A 23785-nucleotide genomic window follows, 5' to 3' on the forward strand; every position below is an offset into this window, starting at 1 on the left:
CTCGATGAAGATCATCATCGTCGTGGCCACATCGCGCGGCTGTACAAAAAGATACATAATCCTAATCATCATGATGGCCTTCGTTGTAGTTATGTTACCTTCGTTGACGATCATCCCGTCCGTCGCACACATCACATGTGTCGCACTACTGAAATCGTTGCTGGTGCTCGGCCAGGTTCTGGCGATAGCCTGGAGGAGGGGAAGAAGTCAAACTCTCTGCGCAACCCGCTCATGGGATGGGTTGGAGGAGGGGAGGGGGGAGTACTCTCGAGCAGGGCCACAACAAACCAGACGATGGCGAGCCACACCACCAGGTCGTCGAACAGACCCACCAGCCCTGGGGAGACGATCATCACCCGTTGAGTGAGCCGTAAAGAAAGAAAGAGAAAAAGAGAAAAAGAAAAAGAAAGGAGCTTGGCGAACCGGCAGAGTCGGGGATGAGGTCGAACGGGACGAAGAGGTAGAGGACGCCGAGGCAGATGGTGATGGTGGTGAGGATCTTGCGCAGGGTCAGGTCGCCGCTCATCACCCGGTTGAAGAGCACCCAGTCCTCCTGCACCCGCTGCATCACCGGCCGGTCGGCGTTCAGGTAGCGCTGGTTGTACTCGTCGACCTTCGCATCGTGCTGGCCTGCTGGACCCGCCTCCTGACCACCAACCACCCGTCAGCACTCCTTGTGAGCGAGCCGCGATCACACACGACACACACACGACACAACGCACGGGCTCGACGGCCTGTCCAGTCTCTCGCCGGTAGGCGTCGACACCGGCTCGCTGAAGACCACACACAAACCCACGAATAAACTATTGTGTCAGTCCACCGACATCATAGGAAGGAAGGAAGGAAGGAAGGAGATGGGCCATGAGGCGTACGAGGGCGTAGCTGGGGATGAGCATGGAAACGTTGCGCCGGTCGATGGGGCAGCGAATGGGTCGCTGCTCCCTGTCGGTCTCCCACACGCGCAGTATGCACCCGGCTGTAGTAACATACATGAGAGACGTATGTGCGCGTGAGCGGGTGTCGGCCCGAGCAAGTAGCATTAGAAGGAGGAGGAGGAGGAGGTGTGGGCAGTTGAGAGGACGCACCACAGAAGGCGTGTCCGCTGCAGCCATGGCCAACAGAGGAATTTGGGGGGGGGCAACGTTAGCTGGCTGTGTAAAAAGTGGAGAGGGGGGGCGGGAGGAGGAGGAGGAGGGGCACCAGGACGTCTCAACGGCATCGTTGAGGGTCTCCAAGCACAGGGGGCACTCCCAGTGGCTGCTCATCCTTCTTCAACGAAGGGCAAGCGACGTGGCACGAAACAAGAAAAATAAGAACAACAAAATAAATGAGGGGAAATGGTTGTTTTCTTTTAACAGAATAAAGAAACTGATAAATAAAATACACGGGTTGGGTTGGTCAAAATTGTGAGCGCGCTGCGGATGCTATGGATCAGAGCTGGTGCATCTGCATGGTCTTGGTGAGGCGACGCCGGCGCTGCTTTCGGTTGCGGTGCGCGATGACGGTGATGAGCACCGCCGCGCCGATCACGAGCACGATGGCCACTGGCACCGCCACCGACACGGCGATGATCAGGGGCATGCTGTCGCTGCCGCTGCTGCCCTCGCCCCTGGCCGGCGAGCCGAACAGCACGCCCAGGTCTGCCACACAGTCACAACCCAACCCAACCCAACCCGGTCAGCTTTTGTTCCTGGAATTCGAAGCATCCGCAGGACTGGCTCGGGTGTGAGCGTACCGGGATCGTAGACGAGGGTCGAGTTGAAGTAGTCGAAGCGGAGCACGAGCTCGGAGGTGGCGGCGTCGAGGTCGAACAGCACGCCGGAGCCCACCTGGCGGCCGTCGAGCTCGATCGCGTCGATGAGCCGCAGCTGGGTCTTGGTGTCCTGCTCGGCGGCGTACTGTCCGGTCAGGATAAAGGTCGTCACGCCGGCCTGCGGCGTGTTGGGCTGGCGGGTGAAGTTGATGAACGACGGGTTGATCTTCATGCGCAGCTCGATGCGGTCGGCGGGCGAGGCCCACTGCCAGTCGAACAGGCGGATCGAGAACTTGGCGAAGGAGGGCAGCGCGTCGAAGGCCAGGTCGCCCACCGAGATGTTGGTCTTGGTGTCGAACAGGTAGAACTGGAGTTCGACCCGGCTGCCGCTGCTGTTGCTGGTCGCGATGGGGTCGCCCGCGGCGTCAAAGGTGTCGAGGCCCCCCGTGAACAGGTACGAGCTGCTGGCGCCCAGCTCGGAGTCTACCACCGGCTTCCACGAGCCCGACACGGTGGTGCCCAGCCGCACGGTCGCGCCGTCATCGTCCACCTCTTTCAACTGCGCCAGGCTCACGCCCACCGCTGCCTTGGACTGCACCGTGCCCTGGTTATCTGTTGTCGGCCAATCGGAGCGTGTGAGTTTAAACAGACGACCAATGGTGGGTTGGGGGCGGAATGATGCGAACCCTTGGGCAGGAGGATGATGTCGGGTGCGGTCAGGTTGAACTTGAGCACCGGCACGGACTCGACGGTGGTGGTGTTGGAGATCAGGTAGACGGGCGACGAGCTGGGAGAGAACGACGGGGTCACTGAGGGACTGGGCGTGCGGCTGGTGGACGGGCTCGCAGTGGAAGAGGGCGTGGGCGTGGGCGTGGGCGAGACGGTCGGCGAGATGCTCGCTGTGGGAGTCGGCGTGCGGCTGGGGCTGGGCGTGGGCGTGGGCGTGACGGTCGGCCAAGCGCTCGCAGTGGGAGTCGGCGTCCTGCTGGGGATGGCGCTGGGGGTCGCTGTACGGCTCGCCAGAGGCGTACTACTCGGCGTCGCAGAGGCAGCAGCTGTGCCTGATGGAGCACAGGCACCTGGGGAGGGAGAGCAGCACATGGCGGAGTGAGCCGCGTGGGGGGGGGGGAAAGAAGCGCAGCGCAGCGCCAGCCGACCAGGAGGTTGCGCGGTACCTGTATAGCCGCTCACATTCGCAGAGCTCGTCCAGCCCGGAACAACGCTGCCCGTGCACGCGATTGCTGCAAAGATGGCGGCCAGCACGAAGGCTCACGATTAGCGCCACCCGACCACATTCAAAGGGGGGGGGCAATGTGGAGCTGCGGAGATGTGACGGACGAACCCTCGACGTTGCTCCCAGTGGAGCCGAAGGCGATGCTGTCGCTCTGCACCCAGATTCCCGCAGTCCGCATGTCGACACCTGGAAACCACAAGAGAGGGAGAGGGGGGGAGACCGGGCATGAGCATCGCGTTTGCACTGAGCGAGTGTGTTGGCCGCGCGCACTAACCGATTGACTTGATGGCAGCATTGGTCGAGGTCACCTCGATCGTCATGCCGGCGAGCTGGAGCCATGTGGCGTTGGTAAGGAAGGCCACGCCTGGAGAGAAGGAAGCGATGATGAGGGTCAACGGAGCATCAGTCATTGGGCGGAGCGGGGGGGGGAGAGAGAGAGAGATAGAAGGGTCAGGTCCTCGTGTGTGTACCGGTGGTATCAGACACGCGCATTTGGCCGGTGTTGTTCTGCTGCCACGAACTGGTGCCTCCCAGCGTGACGGCTGCTTTGGCCAGGTAAGCAGGGGTGAGGCACGCACACGTGGCGACAAACCTCCCCGAACGAGGAGACTAAAGAAAGTAGGGAAGCAGGAGCGAACCAACGCCCCCGGTGGCAGTGATCAGGGTCTTGCCCGCTTGGCCCCAGAGCGAAGTCGTTTGCAGCTCCACTCCTGAAATGGGAGAGAGACGGGGTAAGAGCCCGCGAAAGCCGATGGGAGGGTTTTAGAGGCAGAACGTGCCCTTGGTCCCGAGAGCGGTGATGTTGACGTCTCCAACTTGTGTCCAGGTGGTCGAGCTGGTGAGCAGTACTCCTGTTCGCAGAGCCCCCATCGGCCATCAGAAGTGAAAAAAGGAACGGCGGACCGCGTGGGGGGGGGGCTGTGACACGCACCGGCGCCCGAGTACTCGGTCTCGATGGTGAGTAGGCCATTTTGCTGCCACGTGGCACCGACGCCGTTCAGATATACGCCATAGCCCGAGGTGGAGTTGGTCACGTGGATCGTGGCCGCTCCGTCCTGTATCCAGTGGCTGTTGCCTCCCACCTGGACCCCTGTGTGCGGAGGTGTCAGCTCACCCCGGCGCGGGGAGAGAACGCAGCAGGGTAGGGTATGAAGGCCATCAAGCGTGGTAAGTGTTGGTACCGCTCCCAGAGGCTCCGGCCTGCAGCTGGACGGAGAGGGTGCCCTTCTGAGCCCAGGTCGCACCAGTAGAAATGCTGACGCCTGGCGCGTGCGTGTTACATCATCCATTTTGGCGTGGGTATCGTTGGTTAAAGAGCTGTACGGTGCGCGCGCGCACGCACACACACACACACACACGGGGTCATACCTGTTGCCGTTTTGCTGCTGATGCTGATGTTGCCGTTCTGTTGGAAGGTGGAGTCATCGACACTCATGAAGGCTGCTCATTTTAGGGGAAGAGAGCGTTAAGCCTTACTAGTGTCTAACCGTACAATGACTTACAGCAAGCCACTGTGCACAGTGGAGTGGGTCCGGCGTACAGTCGACGATGGTGAGCGTTCCCTCCATCACTGCGTCGGCCAGGAGGGAGAACCACGGCCCAGCGCTACACTGGGAACAAGAGACGCTGACATCGTCGAATCTATTTGTTGGGGGGGGGAGGTGATTAAGAAGAAGCACGCGCGGCTTGGTCCAAAAATCATGGGCAATAGAGAGAGAGAGAGGAGCTCGTACTGTAGAGTAATACCAGACACGATTGAGTTGAGCTGTGATGTCTCCTCGTAGTTGCCCGCAGCGACAACAACTGTGTCGCCGGGAGCTGCCGCGTTCACTGCTTCGCCTATACTTGGATAGCCGCAACCGCTGCTGCACACTGTTGGCCGGCGCAGAATCCATGGATGCGATTGCAGCGCACACAAAAAGATGTCAGCATCAGCCGCCGACACGAAAACAATAAACGAATATCATCTTAATTACTCTTTTAGTTCCGACAAAAACGCCGTCGGCGGACATTGGCCCACCCGGGCAGCCGCGGGGGTGTGGATACGATAGCACGACCCCCTCAACCGCGGGATGGGTGGATTGGGGACGTGTCCAGGAGGGTTTGAAGAAGAAGAAGAAGATGAAGAGATGGGGTCGGGAGAGGTACCGGTAATGGTCACCGAAAAGACGGGTGAGGCCAGGAGGGACGCCGTCAAGAAGAGAAGAATGATCAGGTCTCGACCAATTGATTGGCTTGCGACTGGCGCCCGGTCGTTCTTCATTGATGTGTGTTGGGCGTCCGCAGAGAACGGTGTGATTAGTGTGGTTTTACTTTGAAGGAAGGACCTGTGGGGCTGGACGCGAGCTGAATGTGTGGTGGGATCGTTGTGGTCTTGGCTGTGTGGCTGTTCCGTTGGGAAAGCACACCACGCGGCACCAGCTATTGGCCACAATTCTAACTCCGTTAATGAACGGATCCCATTTTCAATTTTACTGAGGCTCCTTGTCGTTTTCACCCCCCGACAGCTGTTCTTCTTGTTCTTGTCTCGGCTCGACGAACACGCGCATGTTTGCACGGCAAAAAAGAAAGAAATGAATAAAGAAAAAATTACAGGAGGCGGGAAAACCAAAAGTAAAAGCCACAGATTACGCCACAAGGCCAATAGACCTTGCAATTGTAGCAGAAGAAGCAGAAGAATGGAAGGGAAACCAGTGTTGAAGGCGGTGATCATGGTGGGCGGCCCCAGCAAGGGCACGCGCTTCAGGCCCCTCTCGATGGAAGGCTTCCCCAAGCCTCTCTTCCCAGTCGGTGGCAAGCCCATGGTCTACCACCACATCAAGGCCTGCTGCGAGTACTTCCCCACACACAGCAACCATCTTCTTCTCTTGCAAGAAGTAGCACTAATCAATTAACCACAGAATCGAAGGCATGAAGGAGATCTTCCTGCTGGGCTACAATGAAGAGAAGGAATTTCAGGATTTCCTGCAGCAAATGGAAAAGAAATTCAACATCAAGATCAGGTGCTCGCCTGCCCTGGGATCCCTTGTTGTAGCGTGCAGCAAGGGTCTTGTCGCATCACCTCAGCTTCTCACCACCACCGCCCGCGGTGTGGTGATGTGTGGCTAACAGCTACCTGCACGAGGAGACCGAGCTGGGCACGGCGGGCGGCCTGTACAAGTTCAGGGAGCAGATACTCGCCGATGGACCCGAGTCCATCTTCGTCCTCCACTGCGACATCGCGTGCCCCTTCCCGCTCAAGGAGATGCTCGCCTTCCACCGCGAGAAGGTGCGCGAGCTGGGCATCGTAGGCACCCTCCTCGGTTCCAAGGTACACTACAGCGCAGACACGACACACGACACACGACACACGACACACGACACGCGACACGCGACACGCGACACACGACACGCGACACACGACACGCGACACACGACACACGACACGACACACGACACACGACACGCGTCAAAGCTTGCTCAACTCGCGTCTTGTCCAGGTCAACCCCGAGTACTCCCACCACTACGGCTGTCTGGTGGAGGACGACCAGCACAGGCTGCAGCACTACGCCGGTACGAAGAAAAAACACTCGATTGATCGCACCCGCGCCACTCATGTTCGCGTCGTTGCTGTGTTGTGTCGTAACAGAGAAGCCGTCGACGCACGTGAGCGACCTCATCAACAGCGGCGTGTACTGCTTCTCGCCCAAGATCTTCGACACCATCAAGGACACCGCCGCCCGCCTTCAATCGGAGAACAGCGACCTCCCCGCCTACCTGTACCCCACCCGCCCGCCCGCCCTCGAGTGCTGAGGCCTTGGTGAGCATACGATCGGGCGCTTACCTCCCGAACGTGGCCAACAAACTTTTTAGGAGCAACGTGTGGCGAGTCAACAAGGAGTCGGTGCGGCTCGAGCAGGACATCCTCATCCCACTCTCCGACAAGTCGCAGTTCTGCGTCTTTGCCAACAACTCCTTCTGGCGCCAGATCAAGAACGCTGGGTACGTGTGTCGTGTGTCGTGTGTGTCGTGTGTCGTGTGTCGTGTGTGTGCGCGCGTGTGGAGTGGTGGTGAGTTCTCACTAACTCTCCGTGCGATCGGTCGGTCACCACAGGGCGCCCGTCTATTGTAACGAGCTCTACCTGGACCTGTTCGCCAAGACCAACCCCTCGGTGCTCGCGCCCAAGGCGCCCAACATCCGCGGTAACGTGATCATCCACAAGACCGCCCAAGTCCACCCCACCGCCCTCGTACGTCGCCCCTCCCCCGGTGAAGGCAAGCGCTGTGGGTGGGTGGCCGCTCACAGCTCACCTGCGCTGGCCGCCTGCAACAGCTCGGACCCAACGTGACTGTGGGCAAGAACGTGAAGATCGGCCCGGGTGTCCGCATCTCGCACTCGATCATCCTCGATGACGCCGAGATCAAGGTCCCCTCCCTCCCTTGTTGTGTGTCGTGTGTGTGTCGTGTGTGTGTGTGTGTGTTGAGCGGCCAACTGACAGGTTTCGCATGTGTTGAATGTAGGACCGCGCGTGCGTGTCGTGGAGCATCATCGGGTGGAACAGCATCGTAGGTCCGTGGTCCCGCGTGGAGGGCATCACCAACCCAACGCCCGACATGTACGTCAACAAGATCCGGAAGGGCATCTGCATCGTTGGTACCTACCTCCCCCCCTCCCCCTCCCCTCAATCGCCAGCCAACACCCTCACCGCGCATCTCTCCCTCTATCTCGATAGGGCGAGACTCGGTGATAGCACCGGAGTTGATCATTCTGAACTGCATCGTGATGCCCCACAAGACGCTCACCTCCAGCTACACCCACGAGATCGTACTGTAGACCCCGCTCGCTCCCGCTCTGAGTCGCGCACGCCGCTCCACTCCCATGTTTTCATATCTCGATTAAGAATTGACCCTTTTATTTACAATCGCCGCCTCACGAGAGTCGCCTCTGTCTGAGACTTACCAGTCGCCATGCTTGTGGCCTCCACCCTCGTGCCCACCACGGGCGCGGTGGTGGCTGGGCTGCTGCTGGTGTCCCTCACCGCCATGACCGTGGCTGTGGGCTTGGCCTCGGCCTCGGCCTCGGTGCGGCTGGTGGTGGCGTTCCTCTCCGCCGTCTCCTGGTATATGCTCACCGCCGCGCCGGCCGCCGCGGCCTCTCCTCCCGCCTCGCCCTCGGCCACCACCGCCCCTGCCTCCTCGCCCTCCATACCCTCGGCGGCGGCCACCATCGTAACCGCCACCATTCTCGTCGCCGTCGTCTTCGTCATCGTCGTCATCATCGCCTTCGCGTCCCTCGAGCGAGCGAAGGCACGGCTCGGGCAGGGTGACGTTGGGCAGCAGGCCCGAAGCGAACTCGAGCCCGGCCTGGTGGGGCGGGAGCGAGTAGTCGCACGCCAGCACCTCGTCGTTGCCGTACGCGCCCGCCACTACCCTGAGCGAGCCCGCCAGGAAGCCGTCGCCGTCGGCCATGGTCATGGTCACCCGGGTGTCGTCGATCGCGCCGCCGCCGGTGGGCTGCCGCTTCTCGGTGAGCGCGTGGTGCAGCGGGCTGGCGGGACCGATCAGCAGGCGCGGCAGCCCGAACGAGTTACGGTGGACCTCCTCGGCCGTCAGCTGGCTCTCCAGCGGCTTGATGACCTGTCACCGCCCAACACGCGGGTGAGCCAACCAGTTCTGTGTGTGTGTGTTGCCTGCAGTGCAACACACGACCATCACAACTGGCAGTGGAGGTGCGTACGGCGAGCAGGCGGTTCTCGTCGACGAAGGGCAGCTTCACGACGCCGGCCCATTCCAGGTTGTGGCTCACGCCGTCCATGTCGATTTCGATCTTGGTCGGGTAGTAGTCGGCGATGGGGGACTGGGCCGAGGTCATGAGGGCCTGGCAGGGAGGCGGCAGAGCGTGCGCGCTGGCGGCGGGGAGCACGGCCATGAGCTGGGCGAACGGGTGGAAGGGCTCGGCCAGCTGGAACGACGCCACCACCTCGGCGCTGCGGAACCGGCCGATGTCCTCCAGCATCGTCGCCATGGGCGGGTAGTGGTACGGGTAGAACCACTTCCACGACACGCACCCCTGCCAGTAGTACCGCGCCACCCACTGCAGACCCTCCACGTAGGCCCGCACCACCCTGGCAACCCACAAACACGCACGCGCTGTCAGACTCTGGCGACGCACGACACGACACGACACGCACACGCACACGCACACGACACGCGCGTACCCTTGGTAGAACTCGCGGTTGGCCGAGGGCACGCCGAACTTCTGCATGACGTAGCGGTCCCTCCACCCGCGCTCGCCGATGCGCACGAGGTCCTCCTCCTCTTCGTCCTCGTCTAGGCACTCCTTCTCTATCTCGCCAGCCTCGTCCTCCCGCGACCGCTTGCCCTCCTTGCGCTTGTACCGCACCAGCTTGTGCCCGGCCTCCTTGCCCTTGCCCCGGCGGTGACCGCCGTCATCATCATCGTCACCATCATCGCCATCGTCGTCATCGCGTTGGGCCAGCTCCCTGAGGAGGGCCTTCTCCTGCAGCTGCCGGCGGCGGAAGTTCTTCTTGCGCTCCTTCAGCACCGCCTCCTCCGACGCCGCCACCATCGCCACCACGTGCTCCAGTCGCCTGAAGTCGATCTGTTCACTCACTCATGAGTTTCACTACCACACACCACGGAGCGTCGTAGTTGAAGGCGGCGGCGGCGGGTGAGCGCATACGTTGCCGTTGGTGCAGATGTAGCCGTCGAGCTGGGGCAGGTGGTGCTTGTAGGCCCCGATCAACGTGTCGATGGCCCCCTCGTGAATCGCAACTGTGAACACGAACGTGAGCGTCAAGCCACTGGCGGTGGTTGGTGTCGAGGAGTCGATGAAGGGGAGGAGATGGTGGTGGTGGAACGGGGGGTACCGCTGGGGAGGCGGGGCAGGAAGTCGTTGCCGGCGAGGAAGCAGATGACGATGAAGTCGTCGATCACGCGCTCGAGCGAGTAGGGGAAGGAGAGGGACAGGTGGCGGAACTCGCGGTCCAGGTACTCGCGCAGCACCTGCGTGTGGACCCACTGGAATCGCAGCTCCGGCGGCTGCTCGTCATTCTCCTCGTCGTCGTCGTCGTGTTTGTGCTCCTCCGGGTGCAGCTGCGGGCAGTCCGTGGAGATGTGGCCCACCTTGTGGCACACGAAGCACGTCACGCTCGACACCTCCTCCCGCAGGATCGAGAACCGCGGCTCGTGCTGTGCGAGCGTCAAAAAGATGAGGTCCGCGTCCTGCACACGCGCAATGGTCACCCCCATGAAGATTAGTTCAGCGCACGACGATGATGATGGTGGTGGTGGGTGGTGGGTGGTGAGGTACCAAGCCATAGACGGCCATGTGGGCGTTGGGGTTGTATCCCTCCTGGATGCGCTGGTGGCGAATGAACTCCATGATCTTGTGCTCGCCCTCGCCCGGCACGCATGAGTCGGAGAGGATCACCGCCAACGGGCTCCAGTTGGGGTCGGCGCTGATCTTCCTGGCAAAGTGGGCGCGCAGGGCCTCGGCAGCGCGAGCCATGAACTCTGTGCCGGGCGTGATCACGTTGTGGTCGAAGATGGGCTGCTCGCCGCCACCGCCACGAGTGTCAGTCCCCATTCCTAACCGTGGCCTTGGTCCCATGGTGTGTACCTTGGCGGGCTGTTTGCCGCCGTCGGCGGGCTCGGCCTTGGCCTTGGCCTCCTCCTCGAGCCTGTGCTTGGCGGCCAGGAACCGACGCGACCTCTGCTGGTTCATCTTGGCCCGAGGAGCCACGCCATCTGTTGGCGCACCCACCACGAAGCGGTCAGGCAAGCGGCAAGCGGAGCGGCTATGGCAGGCAGGCAGGCCGTACCGATGCCGATGTAGAGCAGCTTGCGCGGACGCACGATGTTGACGAGGCGCTCGATGAAGGCGAACATGACCTCCATCATGGCCTCCTCGCTCTCGGGCGCCGGCTGTAAGGACGAAAAGAAAGAGGTCAGCTCAGCAACGTGGCGGAAGAGAAGCGAAGGGGTAGGTACCCCGTCCTCGGGGTGGGTGGCGCGGTGGATGATGCCGTTCATGTCGAGGAAGAGAGAGTCGAACTCCATGCCGTTGGGGTTGGGTCCCAGCTTCTTGTTGATGTCGTCATCGCCGCTGTGCTCCTCCTCCACGCAGTCGGTAACGACGTGGGGATAGCGCTTCATGAGCCAGCGAAAGAAAGAAGGCACGCCCATGCTTGTGGGGTAGTTGAGAAGGTTGAAGAGGGGGTGCTCGATGTAGGGCCGCCCTTGTGTTCGGCTTGTGGTGGCGGTGATGAGGTTGAGTTCGTCGATCACCCCGGATCGGCCTTTTATGCTAGCGGCTAGTTGCAGATTTGACTGAATTCTCCCTAAGAATTCGATGAGTTCTCTAGCACTCTGCGCAACACGTGAGGGGCTATGCGCGAATGGCGGATGACCGCCACACCCAGCGAAGAGAACATGGAGGAGGAGGAGGAGAAGAAGTTTACTTACAGACAAAAGAGAACTGACACTGCGGTCAGTCCAATAAATTAAAAAGGCATTGTACAACAGCAGCCACTGGCTATGAGGGAGGAGCACGGGACCCGATGACACGCCACGCGGGGCCATCACGCGTTGGTCGACTTGTTGGCGTAGGGCCACTGAAAGGACGGAATGAAGCCGTGGTCCTTGAGGTAGTGCCGCAGCGTTTCCAGGTAGTCCGAGAACCGAATCGACGGCAATATCCACGACCCTGCTCACGATGACGATGATGGACACGAAGAAGAGACGATCAGCATCAACCAAAGAGGAAGGCGAAAGCGGAGAAGGGTCTCGTACCGGTGGAGTTCTTGAGCTCGAGGGTGACGACTTCGTTTCTCAGCTCCCACGCTGCCTCCTCCGGCGTTCTGTACTGGTTGTCGTGGGTGAGGCTTCGCGTCGGGTTGGAGTGTCTGCCGTGCTCGGAATAGCTGTTGTGGGGGCTCTTCTTGGTGACGCTGTTCTCCTGCGCGCCTTCTTCGACGTCGCACAGGGTCCACTCGTTCTCCACCTCTTCTTCCTCTTTCCCATAACAGTGGTCTTCGTCGTCTTGGTCGCCATTCTGCGCCATTCGCTGCTGCTTCTGCAGGGTTCGGAGGAGGGAGGCTGATCGTCGCTTGATGCGTGGCCGGCCGTCCCCCGCCTTCGCCACGGCCGGGGCGCGGGTCGAGGGCGAGTTGCTGTAGTCGTCGATGATGTGTAGGTTGCGCAGGTCGTCGCAAAAGTTGGTCACGAGATCTCTGTTCGGCGATGCTGAACAAATGTGAACGCGTGAGTTCTTGTGCGACCAACTTTTTTGAAGTCAGCTGGCTTTCGTAGGCGCATACCTATTTTCGCGACGAGGTAGGGGGCTTCGCCTCCTTCTGATCTGTACACGGTGCACTGCACCCCTTGCATCACATGCTCGAGCTCCTTTTTCTGTCTGCTCACGAGGTCAAGCTCCCTTTCCAATCTGGAACGGGCCTCTGCTTCTTGCTCCAGGCGCAACCTGCACATGAAGTTGAAACGTGAGCTTTTTCGTCGACCACTGAATCATTGCGACCACGGTGACGGCACAGGAGGGGACATGAAAAGCCTACCTCAATTGCTCGAGCTCAATTCCAAGCCTGTTGTGCTCGTACTTGACGTTGTCCTCTTCGCTCTTGTGCTCGTGGTAGCGAAGGTAGTAGCCCTTCCAGAATCGGAGATTGGTGCAGATGCCATCCAAAGCTCCCTCGCCCTGCTGGTAGAACCGATTGAGGAAGTACTTCTGGTCGTGGTTGAGATATGTCCTTTTTGAGAGAAAAGAGGGAACGGGTTAGCGTTGGCGGCAACCATGCGAGAGACCCAGATGAGTGGGCGTACCAGAGTGACTTCGTTTTGTTCCTCAAGTCGCGGTGTACTCGCTGTCTTTCGTTGTTGTAGAGGAAGGTGCCGTATTTGCATGAGTAGACGTGGTCCATGATGGTGATCAGGAATTGTTCGTTGAACTCGAACTCGGTGTCGAACTGGTGCATGAGCTGGAACACGCAGTCCATGAACTGCAGGAAGATCGGCGAGCATTCGCTGGTCTCGAAGAATGCCTGATGAACGTGGCCCGACCGACAGTCGAACTTGTGGCCTAATGCAAAAAGAGAGGTTAACTGACAGCCGCGGCGGTGCAGGGAAGAAAGGGATTCTTACCGAAGGCCAGCCACTCCTTCTCGATGAGGACTTCGAATCCCTCGATCGTGCGATAGTACGGGTCGAGGATGACCTGAGCGAGAGCCACGAGTTGCGTGGTCCGATCCCACCCATCGGAGCAGTGGACAAGCACGGACGACTTCTTCTTGTCGATGAGGCGAGCAATCTTCGCGGCAGCTTGGAGGACCAGACTGGTGATACGCGACATATCAATAACTGATATTCATGTGGGGTAGGTTCAGGGGTATGTACCTCGTGTGCGCAAGCCAACTTTGGTTCTCGAGAAGGTAGCGAGTCCCTTCCAAGGAAGAGAACCAGCGATAATCCTTCTGGCGGTGGCACAGCTCCACCATTTGTCTGAAGCTCTCGCGCATGGTGTGAATGTTGTCGATGTTCATGAACGACAGCTGACAGTTGGGGTAGTAGATCATCCTGAACCGATAGAGCAATGTCGATTAGCAAGACTAAGCAGAGGCCATGCATGAAAAATTAAGGAGCCAAGAACTTTCACCTCTCCTATTCACGCTATTCCTCCTCTCCTCTTCTTCCTTCACTCGTGGGGATCGTACTTTTCAGTGCCCGCTCCTCTCGCAGCATTGGCATAAGCGTTGACCCAAGGCCTGCAGTCGATTATGTACATCACTTTGCCATTTGGGTTGAGATCGGCGATCGCTTTGACCATCTGCTCGTCGGCGATGCTTCGCTGTTGCATAAGACCGACCTAACAGGCGCGAGCGAAGCAACGTCAGCATTTCGGGTAAGACCGAGTGCGATGCCATGTGGCCTTACCATGGGCTGGCTACACCGGGAGAGAGTGGCTTTGTTGAGGGGGTGGTGCCAGCACAGGGCAGGGAAACGGTTGTGGCTTCTGAACTTTGCCGCTGCGCGCAACGCTGTCAAGCGAAGGAAGAGATTTGGTGAGGGTCACAGAAGGCGGGCGGACGGTGGAAAGAGGAGGAAGCATACTGCAAGGCTTGACAGAGGCGGGAACGACAAACTGGCTCGGGTAGGTTCTACAGAGCTGCCAGTGTTCGTTCACGTCGTCGACCAGCTTCCACTCGGGTCCAAGACCCTGCCTCACGAAGAACTCCTCCGACCAGTTGAAGACGTCCCAGCCGTTGGTGGTGCCTCGGAACTCCTCCTTGTTGTGGAAGGCGAAGAACTCGGTTCGGTTCGCACACAGCGTGTGCACGAGGTTGCACACGCTGATGCTCGAGTTGGCGTCCTTGAACCGAATTCGCATCAAGCGCAGATCCTTGCAACGAATGTCGAGGATGGTGGGCAGTTGCTTGTTCCTGTCGAGCCTTGCGATCATGTGGAGGGGGAGCTTGGAGGAATCTGTCTCGTGAGGAAGCCGATGCTTTTTCTGGCTCAGTTGAGTTTCCTGCAGAAATTTGATCCATGTTAATCTGGATGCATGAAGATAGTGGCGAATGAATGCTCGGCAAGTGAGGAAAGGAACCTTTTCATCTGCGAAGATGAGCTCGTGTTTGGTGATGACGAGAGTGCCCACGCATCTGGGCTTGGGCAACTTCTCCAGGGACTCGAGATCGTCAGAGGGCAAGAGGGAGACATCTTGGAACACGATGCAGTCCTCTGTTCGTAGGCTGGTTTCGTGACTTACTCTGTCGACGCAGATCGAATTGAGCAACTGCAAGCACGCGAGGAAGAACACAAAATGCATGATTCTCAGCAGGAGAAGTAGGATGGAGAGCACGTCGTGTCGTGGACCAAGCCAAATTGTTACCTCATTGTGCTGTTCATTTACCCGCTCCACAAGAGTCCATTCCTCGGAGAAGGCCAACTCTGGTCCCTTCTCCACCGTGCACTCTACATTACAACACGCACCCCACGTTGAGCATGATGCTAACAATGTGTGTATATACTCAATAAGCGGTAGGGGAGACGCACCCCCAATTCCAAACTCTGCCAAATCCATAGCGCCGCGAGCCCCCGTCGTGCGATTCAACTCAGCTCTGGAAGGTCCACAGTTGTTGAAGCTCGATGATGATGCTGAATCTTTCCGTTCGACCGAAGCCAGCTCTGGAGAGGCGCTGAATGGTGATGAAATCTGCAGCCTGTGGGGCCGTCTCCTCTTGATGTTATGTTTGAATTAATTGGATTGTGTCGTTTTCTCTTGATCGAGATTCAATTGTTACGCGGCAGGATGTTCGAACGAAGAGGCAGAAAAGCTGGAAGCAGTACGAGGAAGAAGGAGAGGAGGAAGCGGCTGGGGATGCGCAGGGCGCCTTCAGAGAGCGAGACGAACTGAGGCCGGGAAATTTAGGCACAAAACAGAAAGCACACGGCTTCTGTCCCAGGTTATTCGACGGTTCCGTATCGAACGCCCAGTTTTTGCCCAGATTATCGCATGAAAAGTACTGGGCGACCGCAGCTCCTTGCCTGATTTGCTTGGTGGTGCACCCTTCCACGGAATTGGGACAGAACAACAAGACGAGATGAAGTGGCAAAGAGCTCTTGTCTTGGGCCGTCACCGGTCCGGTATCACGGTCAGGCGGCTGCAGAAGCGACTCTCAGTCACAAGGGACCTCACTGGTGCCAGGCTCACTCTCGTCGTCGCCATCGGACCAGAACTCCTCCTCGTCGTCGTCCTCATCGTCGGACCAGAACTCCTCGTCATCATCCTCGTCGTCGGCATCTTCGCCCATGATCATGCCCGGATGGTCCTCAGTTGCCACTTCCTTCGCCTCGAAAGGGAGGAATGCAGCAGGTGCAATCGCCGTCGCGGCGCCCAAACTGCGCAAGGCGGTCATGGCACGCGCAAGGCCAACCACATCCCCACTCCGCTTGCTCTCCTCAATTTTCTGTCGCAGTCGCTTCCTTTCCTCTTCTACCTTCTTCTCCCTCGCTTTGGCCTTTTCCACTTCTTCTGGCGTCGTCTGATTACTCTTCTTGTTGGCGTCAGAGCTGCTGAACCCGCGGAGGTGGGCACTCGTAATAATCGCTCGCTCATGAAGTGGCACTGAGGGATTGCCAAGCGAGCGGCATATGTGTTGCCTTGTCACCACGGTCGTGGCGGATGCCCGCTGCAGGTTGCGGAGGATGTGTTGCATTTGACTTCGTAGGGCAAAGATCGATCTTTGTAGAAGAAATGGGTTTCCTGCCATTTTCTCGATGCGGCGCTTTCTTCTTCGTTTCTTCGGCGGAGCAAGAGACAGATAGATACAAACGGCGCTGAAGATGGAAGCACCGAGCGAGACCCAGCCGAAGGATACAAAGGTGAATGACGCGGGCAAGCAACCGAGGAGGAAGGGCCAGAAACGGAAGCGCCCGAGGAAGGACGACAACCAAGAAGATGCCGAAATTATGCGCAAGGCCCGTAAGTACGACAGAATGGGCAAGCAGGACACAAACGTGAGGGTACAATTCATGCCCTCGGCAAGATTGCAATACGATCCGTTAATTTGCCAAATTGCGAGATTAATCTCTCAATATTTTCATCTTTTTAGAAAATCGTGGATAAGAAGGTGGTGGGCAAGTACAACAAAGCCCGAGCGCTCCAACGTACGGCGGCTGTGGCGGCTGCGAGGTCCGAGCTTCTGCTTCCGAGCGAACCCGGTCATCTCGAGTCCGAGGATCCCCTCCTCAAGACGAAGTATTTCAAGCAGACCGAGATCGTGGAGGCTGTCGATGTTCAAACTGCTGCCAACGTATGTCTTCTACCAACATCGGATGGGCAAAATGGGAGGTGCTAACACACCTGGACTGCACACAGAGATTCGATCTGAACTTGGAGCCGTTCGCTCCGTACAAAATCGATTATTCGCGAGAAGGCACATACCTTCTGATGGGAGGCAAGAAGGGCCACCTCGCGTTGCTCGACTGGAGGAAGAACAAGCTCCTCACGGAAGTGCACGTCAAGGAAACCGTCCGTGATGTCAAGTACACTCACGCTCCCACCTTGTGCTCTTGTGGACTCGTCCTCCGTTTGCTCCGCTCTCACAGTGCCTATCTACGCCACCACTGCCGATAGGATTTTGAACAACTATCAGATCTTTGCTGCAGCACAGAAGAAGCACGTCTACTTCTACGACCACAAGGGAACGGAAACACATCGCTTGAAGAGTCATACGGACGTGAACCGATTGGAGTTCCTTCCTTACCACTGGCTGCTCGTCTCTATCGTACGTTTGCGCTTCCCCACCAGAGGCATTGTTGCCAGCGCTGATATATGCACGTTGTCTGTATGTTGTTGCTCAATCACACAGAGCCAAGCCGGGTGGCTCAAGTACCAAGACACGTCGACCGGTGAACTGGTCTACGAACACTCCACGAAGTTGGGAAACTGCGATTGCATGGTGCAGAACCCTTGGAACGCTGTCATCAACCTGGGACACTACAACGGTAAGATTCCGTGCCTGGCGCGGGTGGCTTCATTTATCGCTAACGCAAGGGGCATTTCCATCGGCCAGGCACGGTCACCATGTGGAGTCCAAACTTGACCACGCCGCTCGTGAAGATGCTGTGCCACGAAGGGCCGGTGCGCTCGATTGCGTGCGACAAGGTGGGCCAGTACATGGCTACTTCGGGCAACGACGGACATGTTAAGATTTGGGACTTGAGGTACATGGCGCCTGGGCCTGCACCGCTCGTTCAATGATAAGTGGGAACTCACCCGAGCCTTCTCCTGAGCACAGGACCTACAAGCTTCTCAGTGACTACTACAGCTTTGCTCCGGCTACCAGTCTCTCCATCAGTCAGCGGGGACTGCTCGGCGTGGCGACGGGTCCCCACGTGACCATCTGGAAGGACGCTCTGCGGACGAAACAGACTGAACCCTACATGAAGCATCTTGTGCCTGGTACCCTTGTCTCCCCACATGACCAACTTATGAACGAAGCGGCACGCGCAAGTCAAGCGCGTCTTACTCACTGGGCCATTCTTTGTGCGTTCAGGTGCTGATATCGTCGATCTCCACTTCACTCCATTTGAGGACGTCATGGGCATCGGCCACTCTAAGGGCGTGTCGTCCATCATTGTGCCCGGTTCGGGAGAGCCCAACTTCGACTCTTTCGAGGCCAACCCCTACCAGACCAACAAGCAGCTCCGGGAGGCCACTGTGCACTCGCTGCTTGAGAAGGTATGTGACCGTGCCTACGAGCATTGCATTGATTGTGTCTCGGAACTTACTCTCTTTTGCTTTCTCCTCCAGCTTCAACCGGAGATGATTAGCTTGAACCCGTCAGTGGTGGGCAGAGTGGACGACGCCCCGCGCTCGGTCATCGAGAAGGAGAGGCGAGAGGAAGACGCCAAGAACGCCAAGCCGGTCAAGGAGCGAAACAACCGAGTCAAGAACCAGGCCACGAGAAAGTACCGAAAGAAGCAGCTGAACATCGTCGACTCGCAGAAGGTGAGCGCTGAAGCTTCAACCGTGTCCCCTCCCTTTGGTTCACTCTCTTACTCATCCATTTTTCGCACCCCTCCCTCCAGATGGAGCGTGCCAACGAGCATGTCGAGCGCAAGGAGATGTACGCCAAGCAGAAGAAGGAGCAGCAGGAGAAGGAACGCGAAGCCGAGAAGGCTCGGGGTGGTGCGCCCGCGTCCGCCCTCGATCGTTTCAAGCCCAAGCCCCGCTTCGACTGAGGTCAGGGCACCAAAATTGCCTTCTTTGTGTCGACTAAAAAGTAAGAAATATTTAGAGGAATTCTTGATTTTTATTTGATGTGCGGAGGAGAACGTTGATGGAGGGGGCGGGTACCCCACAGGCCACGACCCATCCGCCCTTTGCCCCCGGCAGTGCGTCGGTTTCTCCGGGACCTCGTTCTCTGTCGCTGGCCTCTTCATCTTCGTCTTATTCGGCCTCGTCATCTTCATCTGGGCGGGCAGAAATCCTGCTCCTTGGATTAGGCCAATCGCCCCAAAGCACCCCTTCCTCGGCGCACGCGCGCGTACCTGGCCGGCCCCCTGCCCCACGCCAGATCCCGGAAGGACCCGCCGAGCCCCGTAAGTCGGCGAGGAAGGACTACTTCGCCGAGAAGCAAAAGAAGCTCTTCTCCCAGTTCCACCTCGAGTACACCACAGCTCCCATCCCCTTGCGTGGGCCTCCCGGCAGCGGGGCAACCTAACCCGTGAGTGACGCAGGCGTCGGGGTGCAGAAGGGGAAGAAGCCAAACCCGCTATTTTCGAGAATGTTGTGGTGTGGGTGAACGGCTACACAGAGGTATGAGTGCACCTCTTCCCGCAACGCTGCTGGTGTTGCCCCCTCTTGTCAGCTACTTCTCTTCTCACCGATGCGAACACAGCCATCAGAGACGGTGCTGCGCAAGCTGGTGGTCTCGCATGGCGGCCTGTTCCTCCAACACTACAGCTCGAGATCGGTGACGCACATCATCACCAGTACCTTCACCACTCACCAGCACGAGTGCAAGCGCTATAGGGCGTACGTTCTAACCCCCTCCAGTTCATTGCTCTCCCTCGCAGCTCAACTTCAACTTCGTTTTTTTGTCATAGCGATGTCAATGTGGTGCGGCCTGAGTGGGTTCTGGACAGCGTGAAGGCAGGCAAGCAGGTTGATTGCCATGGCTACTCTCCCCTGTTCGAACCAGAAAACCAAACCACGTACGCTGCCCTACGTTCTGGTCACATCGAGATCTCTGGCTGACCCCCGCACAAACCTTGCAGCAAGTCGGCGTCGATTCTCTCGTCTTTCATCGCCTCCGCCTCGTCGTCTTCGTCTTCGAACACATCACGCCTCCCCTCATCCACTTCCGGAACCAAGTCGGTGGTGCCCACGGCAGCCGTGATGAGTACCCAAGAATGCACGCAGCTTCCTCGTCACGACGGTGGAGACCAATCGACGCCACCGCCACCAGCCCCAGTGACCGGCGCGCGCGACGCTCCAGACCAAGAAGACAACGAAGAGACTGAACTTCCTGACCTACACGGACCATCGGACGAAAACGGCGATGACAACTATCTGAACGACCCACTCCTCTCCTGGGATAGAACGCAGCCCGAATTACTATCAGCGGCAGCGGGTGGAAGTAAGAGTGAGCGGACCCAATGCCTCCCAAGGAGCTACTTGGGAGTACTGCAGCTATACCACCGCCGCCAGCGCTCGCCGCCATTCCCGCAGAAGAAAGTGGTGGGCCGGAGGCTGGGCAAGAAGTGGCAGATAAGGTAAGGGAGAAAGAGGAGAAGGAGAAGGAGAAGGAAAAGGGCAGGATGAGGGATGCAACGGACCACGACTTCATCAACGGCTACTACAAGGCTTCCCGGCTCCATCACCTATCGCTGTGGCGTGCGCAGTTCGAAGACGAGCTCAACTCCTTCCTTCTGGCGCTCAACCCTAACGCCCGGCAAGAGAGCGAGGACAAGGCCCGAGCAAAGACTACAACCAAGAGGAGCCGGCCACCAGTAGGAGGAGATGACGACGAGCTGATAGATGACGACAACCTCGACTACGACGAAGAGGACGAGGACGAAGAAATGCACTCTGGTGAAGATCATCATCGTCCACGCCCGATGCGGAAGGCACAGCAACAACGTCAGGGAGCTTCTCCCGAGGCCAGGGTCATCATGCACGTCGACATGGTACGACTGCAACACAGGACACCTCTCTCTCTCGCTCACTGATTGGGCTACATGCAGCTGAAATCAACCACGTGGGCTCCCCCCACTGCAGGATTGTTTCTTCGCTTCGGTGGCGATACGATCGAACCCGATGCTCGCCGGCAAGCCCGTGGTGGTCGCACACTCCAACTCGGCCCACGGCACCTCGTCCGTGGCCTCGGCTTCCTACGAGGCGAGGAAATACGGTACGCACGTACCTAACACCACTTCAAGTCCTTCGAGGTCGTGAGCTCACTCTACTGTGGTCCTTGCCCACCTTCTTGTCGCCAAGGGGTGTCGAACGGCATGATGGTGGGCCAGGCTCGCGAGCTCTGCCCCGATCTGGTGGCCGTGCCCTACGATTTTGACAAAATCGAAAAGGTACGGACCCAGCTGAGCTGAGGCCTGTTTCGTTACGTACAGATCGGACTCCGGAGGGGAGGCCACAACATGTGGTGGGCTCATGTGCGTGCCCGTGCGCAGGTGTCCAAGGAGATGTACCGGGTCTTCATGAAGTACACGACCAAGATCCAGGTGGTCAGTTGCGACGAAGCACTGCTGGAAGTCACCACCAGTGCCATGGAGCCGGCCAACCTTGCCAAGGCACGTCTCGTTCGCTCTTTGCGCACTGAATAGCACTTGGGTGGCTCACACCAGCGCGCCGATGCTGACGCGTCAGCTCGCCACAGGCCATCCGCATCGACATCTACCAGGCCACGGGCTGCACAGCGTCGGTCGGCATAGGGCACAACATCCTGCTGGCCAAGCTGGCCACCCGGCAGGCCAAGCCCAACGGCCAGTACCACCTGACCGCCGCAGCGGCACCCGCCTACCTCGCCACCATGACCGTCGACCGTCTGCCCGGTGTAGGTTGGAAGCTGGGCCGCAGACTCAAGGTTCGCACTTGTATGCCGTCATCATGTCGCTCACGACCACTCGACGCCGACCGGTTGAATTGAACGTGAATCACCATCGGTGCAGGAAATGGGAATCGAGACGTGCGGAGACCTGCTGCCCCTCTCCAAGGAGCAGCTGGGCCAACACTTTGGCAAGAAGGTGGGGGAGACCATGTGGCATTATGCCCGCGGGACGGATGCACGACCCCTGACCACCTTCAAGGTACGTGCATCCTACACCGCGGTGTCTCCCTCTCCCGCTTGCGACCGCCGACACCTCAGACGGTGTTCATGTCTTCGTGCCGGTGCACCCCTTGCAGCAACGCAAATCGGTGGGCGTCGATGTGAACTGGGGCATACGGTTCACCGAGCTGGGTCAGCTGCACAAGTTCCTACAGCAGCTCACCGTGGAGCTCGCCGGCAGGCTCAACAAGGCCGGAGTCAAGGGCAGGACCATTGTGTTCAAGGTTCTCATGCGCCGTATTCACACTCTTCATCGCTGTGCTTGAGTTTCAACTGACACACGCACGACACGCACGGCACACACGGCCGACACAGTTGAAGAAGAGGAGAGACAACGCGCCAGAGCCGAGAAAGCTGCTTGGCCACGGCATCGTCGACAATTTGAGTCGATCGCTCACGCTCGCCCACCCCACCGACGACGCGGCGCTCATCTACCGCGAGTGCCTCAAGTTCTACAACGAACTGGGCGTGCCCGTGGAGGACGTGCGGGGCATCGGCATCCAGATTCAGAAGCTTGAAACCGAGGGCGCCGCCGCCGCCGCCGCCACCTCCTCCACCACCTCCACTGCTGGCAAGTCACCCGCCAGAAGGGGCGCGAGCAGATCCACACTGGCTCAGTCATTGTCGGGTGCTGGCGGCCGGTACAGGGAGACGACGCTGTCGCAGCAGTGGAGGGCGCTCAAACAGAAGCCGACCGAGCAGCAGCCGGCCACTAGCCGGATACCTGGATATGCGGAGCCGCCACCACAGCCTAAGAGCGCGGAGCTGCAGCCGGGCGCTGCGGTGAAGAATCGCGAAGGCGGACCCGGCACGGACGACACGACCACCAGCGAGCGGCGAGCGGAAGAGAAGAGGAAGGAGAAGGGCAAAGAGAAAGAATGTAGAGTAATAATAGTGGAAGGGGACGATGAGGACAACAACAACAACGGCAAGAGCGGCAGCAGCACTACTACTACTTCTACTACTGGAGGGCTGCAGACAGCGAACGCCAAGCGAGGAGCGGCTGTGGCGTCAGGCGGGTGTGATGAAGAAAAGACACCGATCGAAGGCAGCATGCAGAAGAAGAAGAGGGGCAGACCGCCCGGGAGCAAGAACAAGACCTCGACATCGACATCGACGACGACGGTCAAGGCTCCTCGGAAGCAGCGGAAGAGCAAGGCGGGAGGCGGAGGCGAGGAGGACGAGAGCTTCATCACGCTCACCCAGACCCTGCGGCGGAACAGCGAAAAGGCCAAACAACAGGAGCTCGAACGGAGGGAGGCCAAGGAAGAGCGAAAGCGAAAGCGAAAGCGACAGGCCCCGCCAGCGGCTGGGGTTCAGGGTACGTCAGACTCGCCGGGGCGATTCGATACAGCGGCGCACAGAGGCAGAGCGGCCGACGTGTTCCGTGAGTGGATGGCCTCGTCAGTGGGTGATGTGATGCAGCCACTACAGGTACGGGCACCTCGCCTCGCACCCGTGCCTCGCCTTTACGCTCACGCCTTCTCCGACTACAACAGGTGCAGATGTTGAAGGCCTACTTGGCCCAGCTCATCGACGAGAAGGACCTGGAAGACGTGTTCAACATTCTCACCGCTTTCCGACGGTACGGTCTCCCAGAGCTGGTGGGCGCGTGGGCCTGTGGGGACCACTTGCGCGATTCTGCACTGCTCTTGGCTCACCAATGGTCTCGTGATCGTGTGACATTCCTTGAAAAAGGAGGGCGGGCAGCGAGGAGTTGAAGAGGGCCTTCAACGACGTGCACTGCGCCGTGCAGGAGAAGATGGACGCCGAGTACGGTGCTCCTCTGCGACTTGCCCTGCCCTTTCCTCTTCTCGCCGGCAAACAAGTGGTGGGTGACAAAGGGGCATCGTGACATGTAAAGAGGTGGTGCACACTGATGAACGAGACAAGCACCACAAGCTGTCCAGTATATTCTGGGTCAGAAGTGGT

General features: G+C 58.9%; 7 protein-coding genes and 1 pseudogene across 7 annotated transcripts; 3 read left to right on the forward strand and 5 right to left on the reverse strand.

The window, feature by feature from the left end:
- Positions 1-145: 145 nt before the first annotated feature.
- On the reverse strand, positions 146-1265 carry ACA1_367280 (zinc finger, C3HC4 type (RING finger) domain containing protein; the record flags this gene model as incomplete). The annotated part of the gene is made up of 7 exons (XM_004336060.1): positions 146-189; positions 266-337; positions 424-646; positions 723-773; positions 873-976; positions 1086-1102; positions 1201-1265. The coding sequence occupies 7 exons, from the start codon at positions 1263-1265 to the stop codon at positions 146-148; spliced, it is 576 nt and encodes a 191-aa protein (XP_004336108.1).
- Positions 1266-1431: 166 nt separating this feature from the next.
- On the reverse strand, positions 1432-5250 carry ACA1_367290 (uncharacterized protein; the record flags this gene model as incomplete). Its single annotated transcript, XM_004336061.1, has 14 exons — positions 1432-1640; positions 1736-2365; positions 2440-2832; positions 2929-2994; positions 3096-3173; positions 3262-3351; positions 3458-3529; positions 3626-3697; positions 3919-4077; positions 4169-4249; positions 4356-4427; positions 4528-4628; positions 4721-4859; positions 5136-5250. The coding sequence occupies 14 exons, from the start codon at positions 5248-5250 to the stop codon at positions 1432-1434; spliced, it is 2277 nt and encodes a 758-aa protein (XP_004336109.1).
- A 448-nt stretch (positions 5251-5698) lies between these two features.
- Positions 5699-7800, forward strand: ACA1_367300 (the record flags this gene model as incomplete). Its single annotated transcript, XM_004336062.1, has 10 exons — positions 5699-5820; positions 5888-5989; positions 6099-6297; positions 6467-6539; positions 6616-6745; positions 6774-6968; positions 7081-7216; positions 7273-7392; positions 7488-7620; positions 7700-7800. The coding sequence occupies 10 exons, from the start codon at positions 5699-5701 to the stop codon at positions 7798-7800; spliced, it is 1311 nt and encodes a 436-aa protein (XP_004336110.1).
- Positions 7801-7882: 82 nt separating this feature from the next.
- ACA1_367310 (zinc knuckle domain containing protein) lies at positions 7883-11174 on the reverse strand (the record flags this gene model as incomplete). Its single annotated transcript, XM_004336063.1, has 10 exons — positions 7883-8154; positions 8192-8603; positions 8704-9091; positions 9185-9588; positions 9670-9761; positions 9857-10211; positions 10300-10539; positions 10609-10736; positions 10811-10913; positions 10980-11174. The coding sequence occupies 10 exons, from the start codon at positions 11172-11174 to the stop codon at positions 7883-7885; spliced, it is 2589 nt and encodes an 862-aa protein (XP_004336111.1).
- A 395-nt stretch (positions 11175-11569) lies between these two features.
- Positions 11570-13573, reverse strand: ACA1_367320 (Protein-tyrosine-phosphatase; the record flags this gene model as incomplete). The annotated part of the gene is made up of 7 exons (XM_004336064.1): positions 11570-11694; positions 11781-12233; positions 12308-12468; positions 12560-12751; positions 12825-13080; positions 13143-13333; positions 13395-13573. The coding sequence occupies 7 exons, from the start codon at positions 13571-13573 to the stop codon at positions 11570-11572; spliced, it is 1557 nt and encodes a 518-aa protein (XP_004336112.1).
- A 119-nt stretch (positions 13574-13692) lies between these two features.
- ACA1_367330 (Mtm1 protein) lies at positions 13693-15081 on the reverse strand (the record flags this gene model as incomplete). The annotated part of the gene is made up of 6 exons (XM_004336065.1): positions 13693-13845; positions 13932-14023; positions 14109-14526; positions 14605-14793; positions 14911-14972; positions 15054-15081. The coding sequence occupies 6 exons, from the start codon at positions 15079-15081 to the stop codon at positions 13693-13695; spliced, it is 942 nt and encodes a 313-aa protein (XP_004336113.1).
- Positions 15082-16343: 1262 nt separating this feature from the next.
- Positions 16344-18746, forward strand: ACA1_367340 (u3 small nucleolar rnaassociated protein 7, putative; the record flags this gene model as incomplete). The annotated part of the gene is given in 10 exon segments (XM_004336066.1): positions 16344-16523; positions 16613-16813; positions 16879-17089; positions 17109-17287; positions 17372-17507; positions 17576-17726; positions 17801-17964; positions 18059-18243; positions 18316-18513; positions 18594-18746. The coding sequence occupies 10 exon segments, from the start codon at positions 16344-16346 to the stop codon at positions 18744-18746; spliced, it is 1758 nt and encodes a 585-aa protein (XP_004336114.1).
- Positions 18747-20327: 1581 nt separating this feature from the next.
- Positions 20328-23708, forward strand: ACA1_367350 (annotated as a pseudogene).
- The last annotated feature ends 77 nt before the right edge of the window (positions 23709-23785 follow it).

The sequence above is a fragment of the Acanthamoeba castellanii genome, assembly GCF_000313135.1.
Source record: "Acanthamoeba castellanii str. Neff unplaced genomic scaffold scf7180000084641, whole genome shotgun sequence".
NCBI lineage: Eukaryota > Discosea > Longamoebia > Acanthamoebidae > Acanthamoeba > Acanthamoeba castellanii.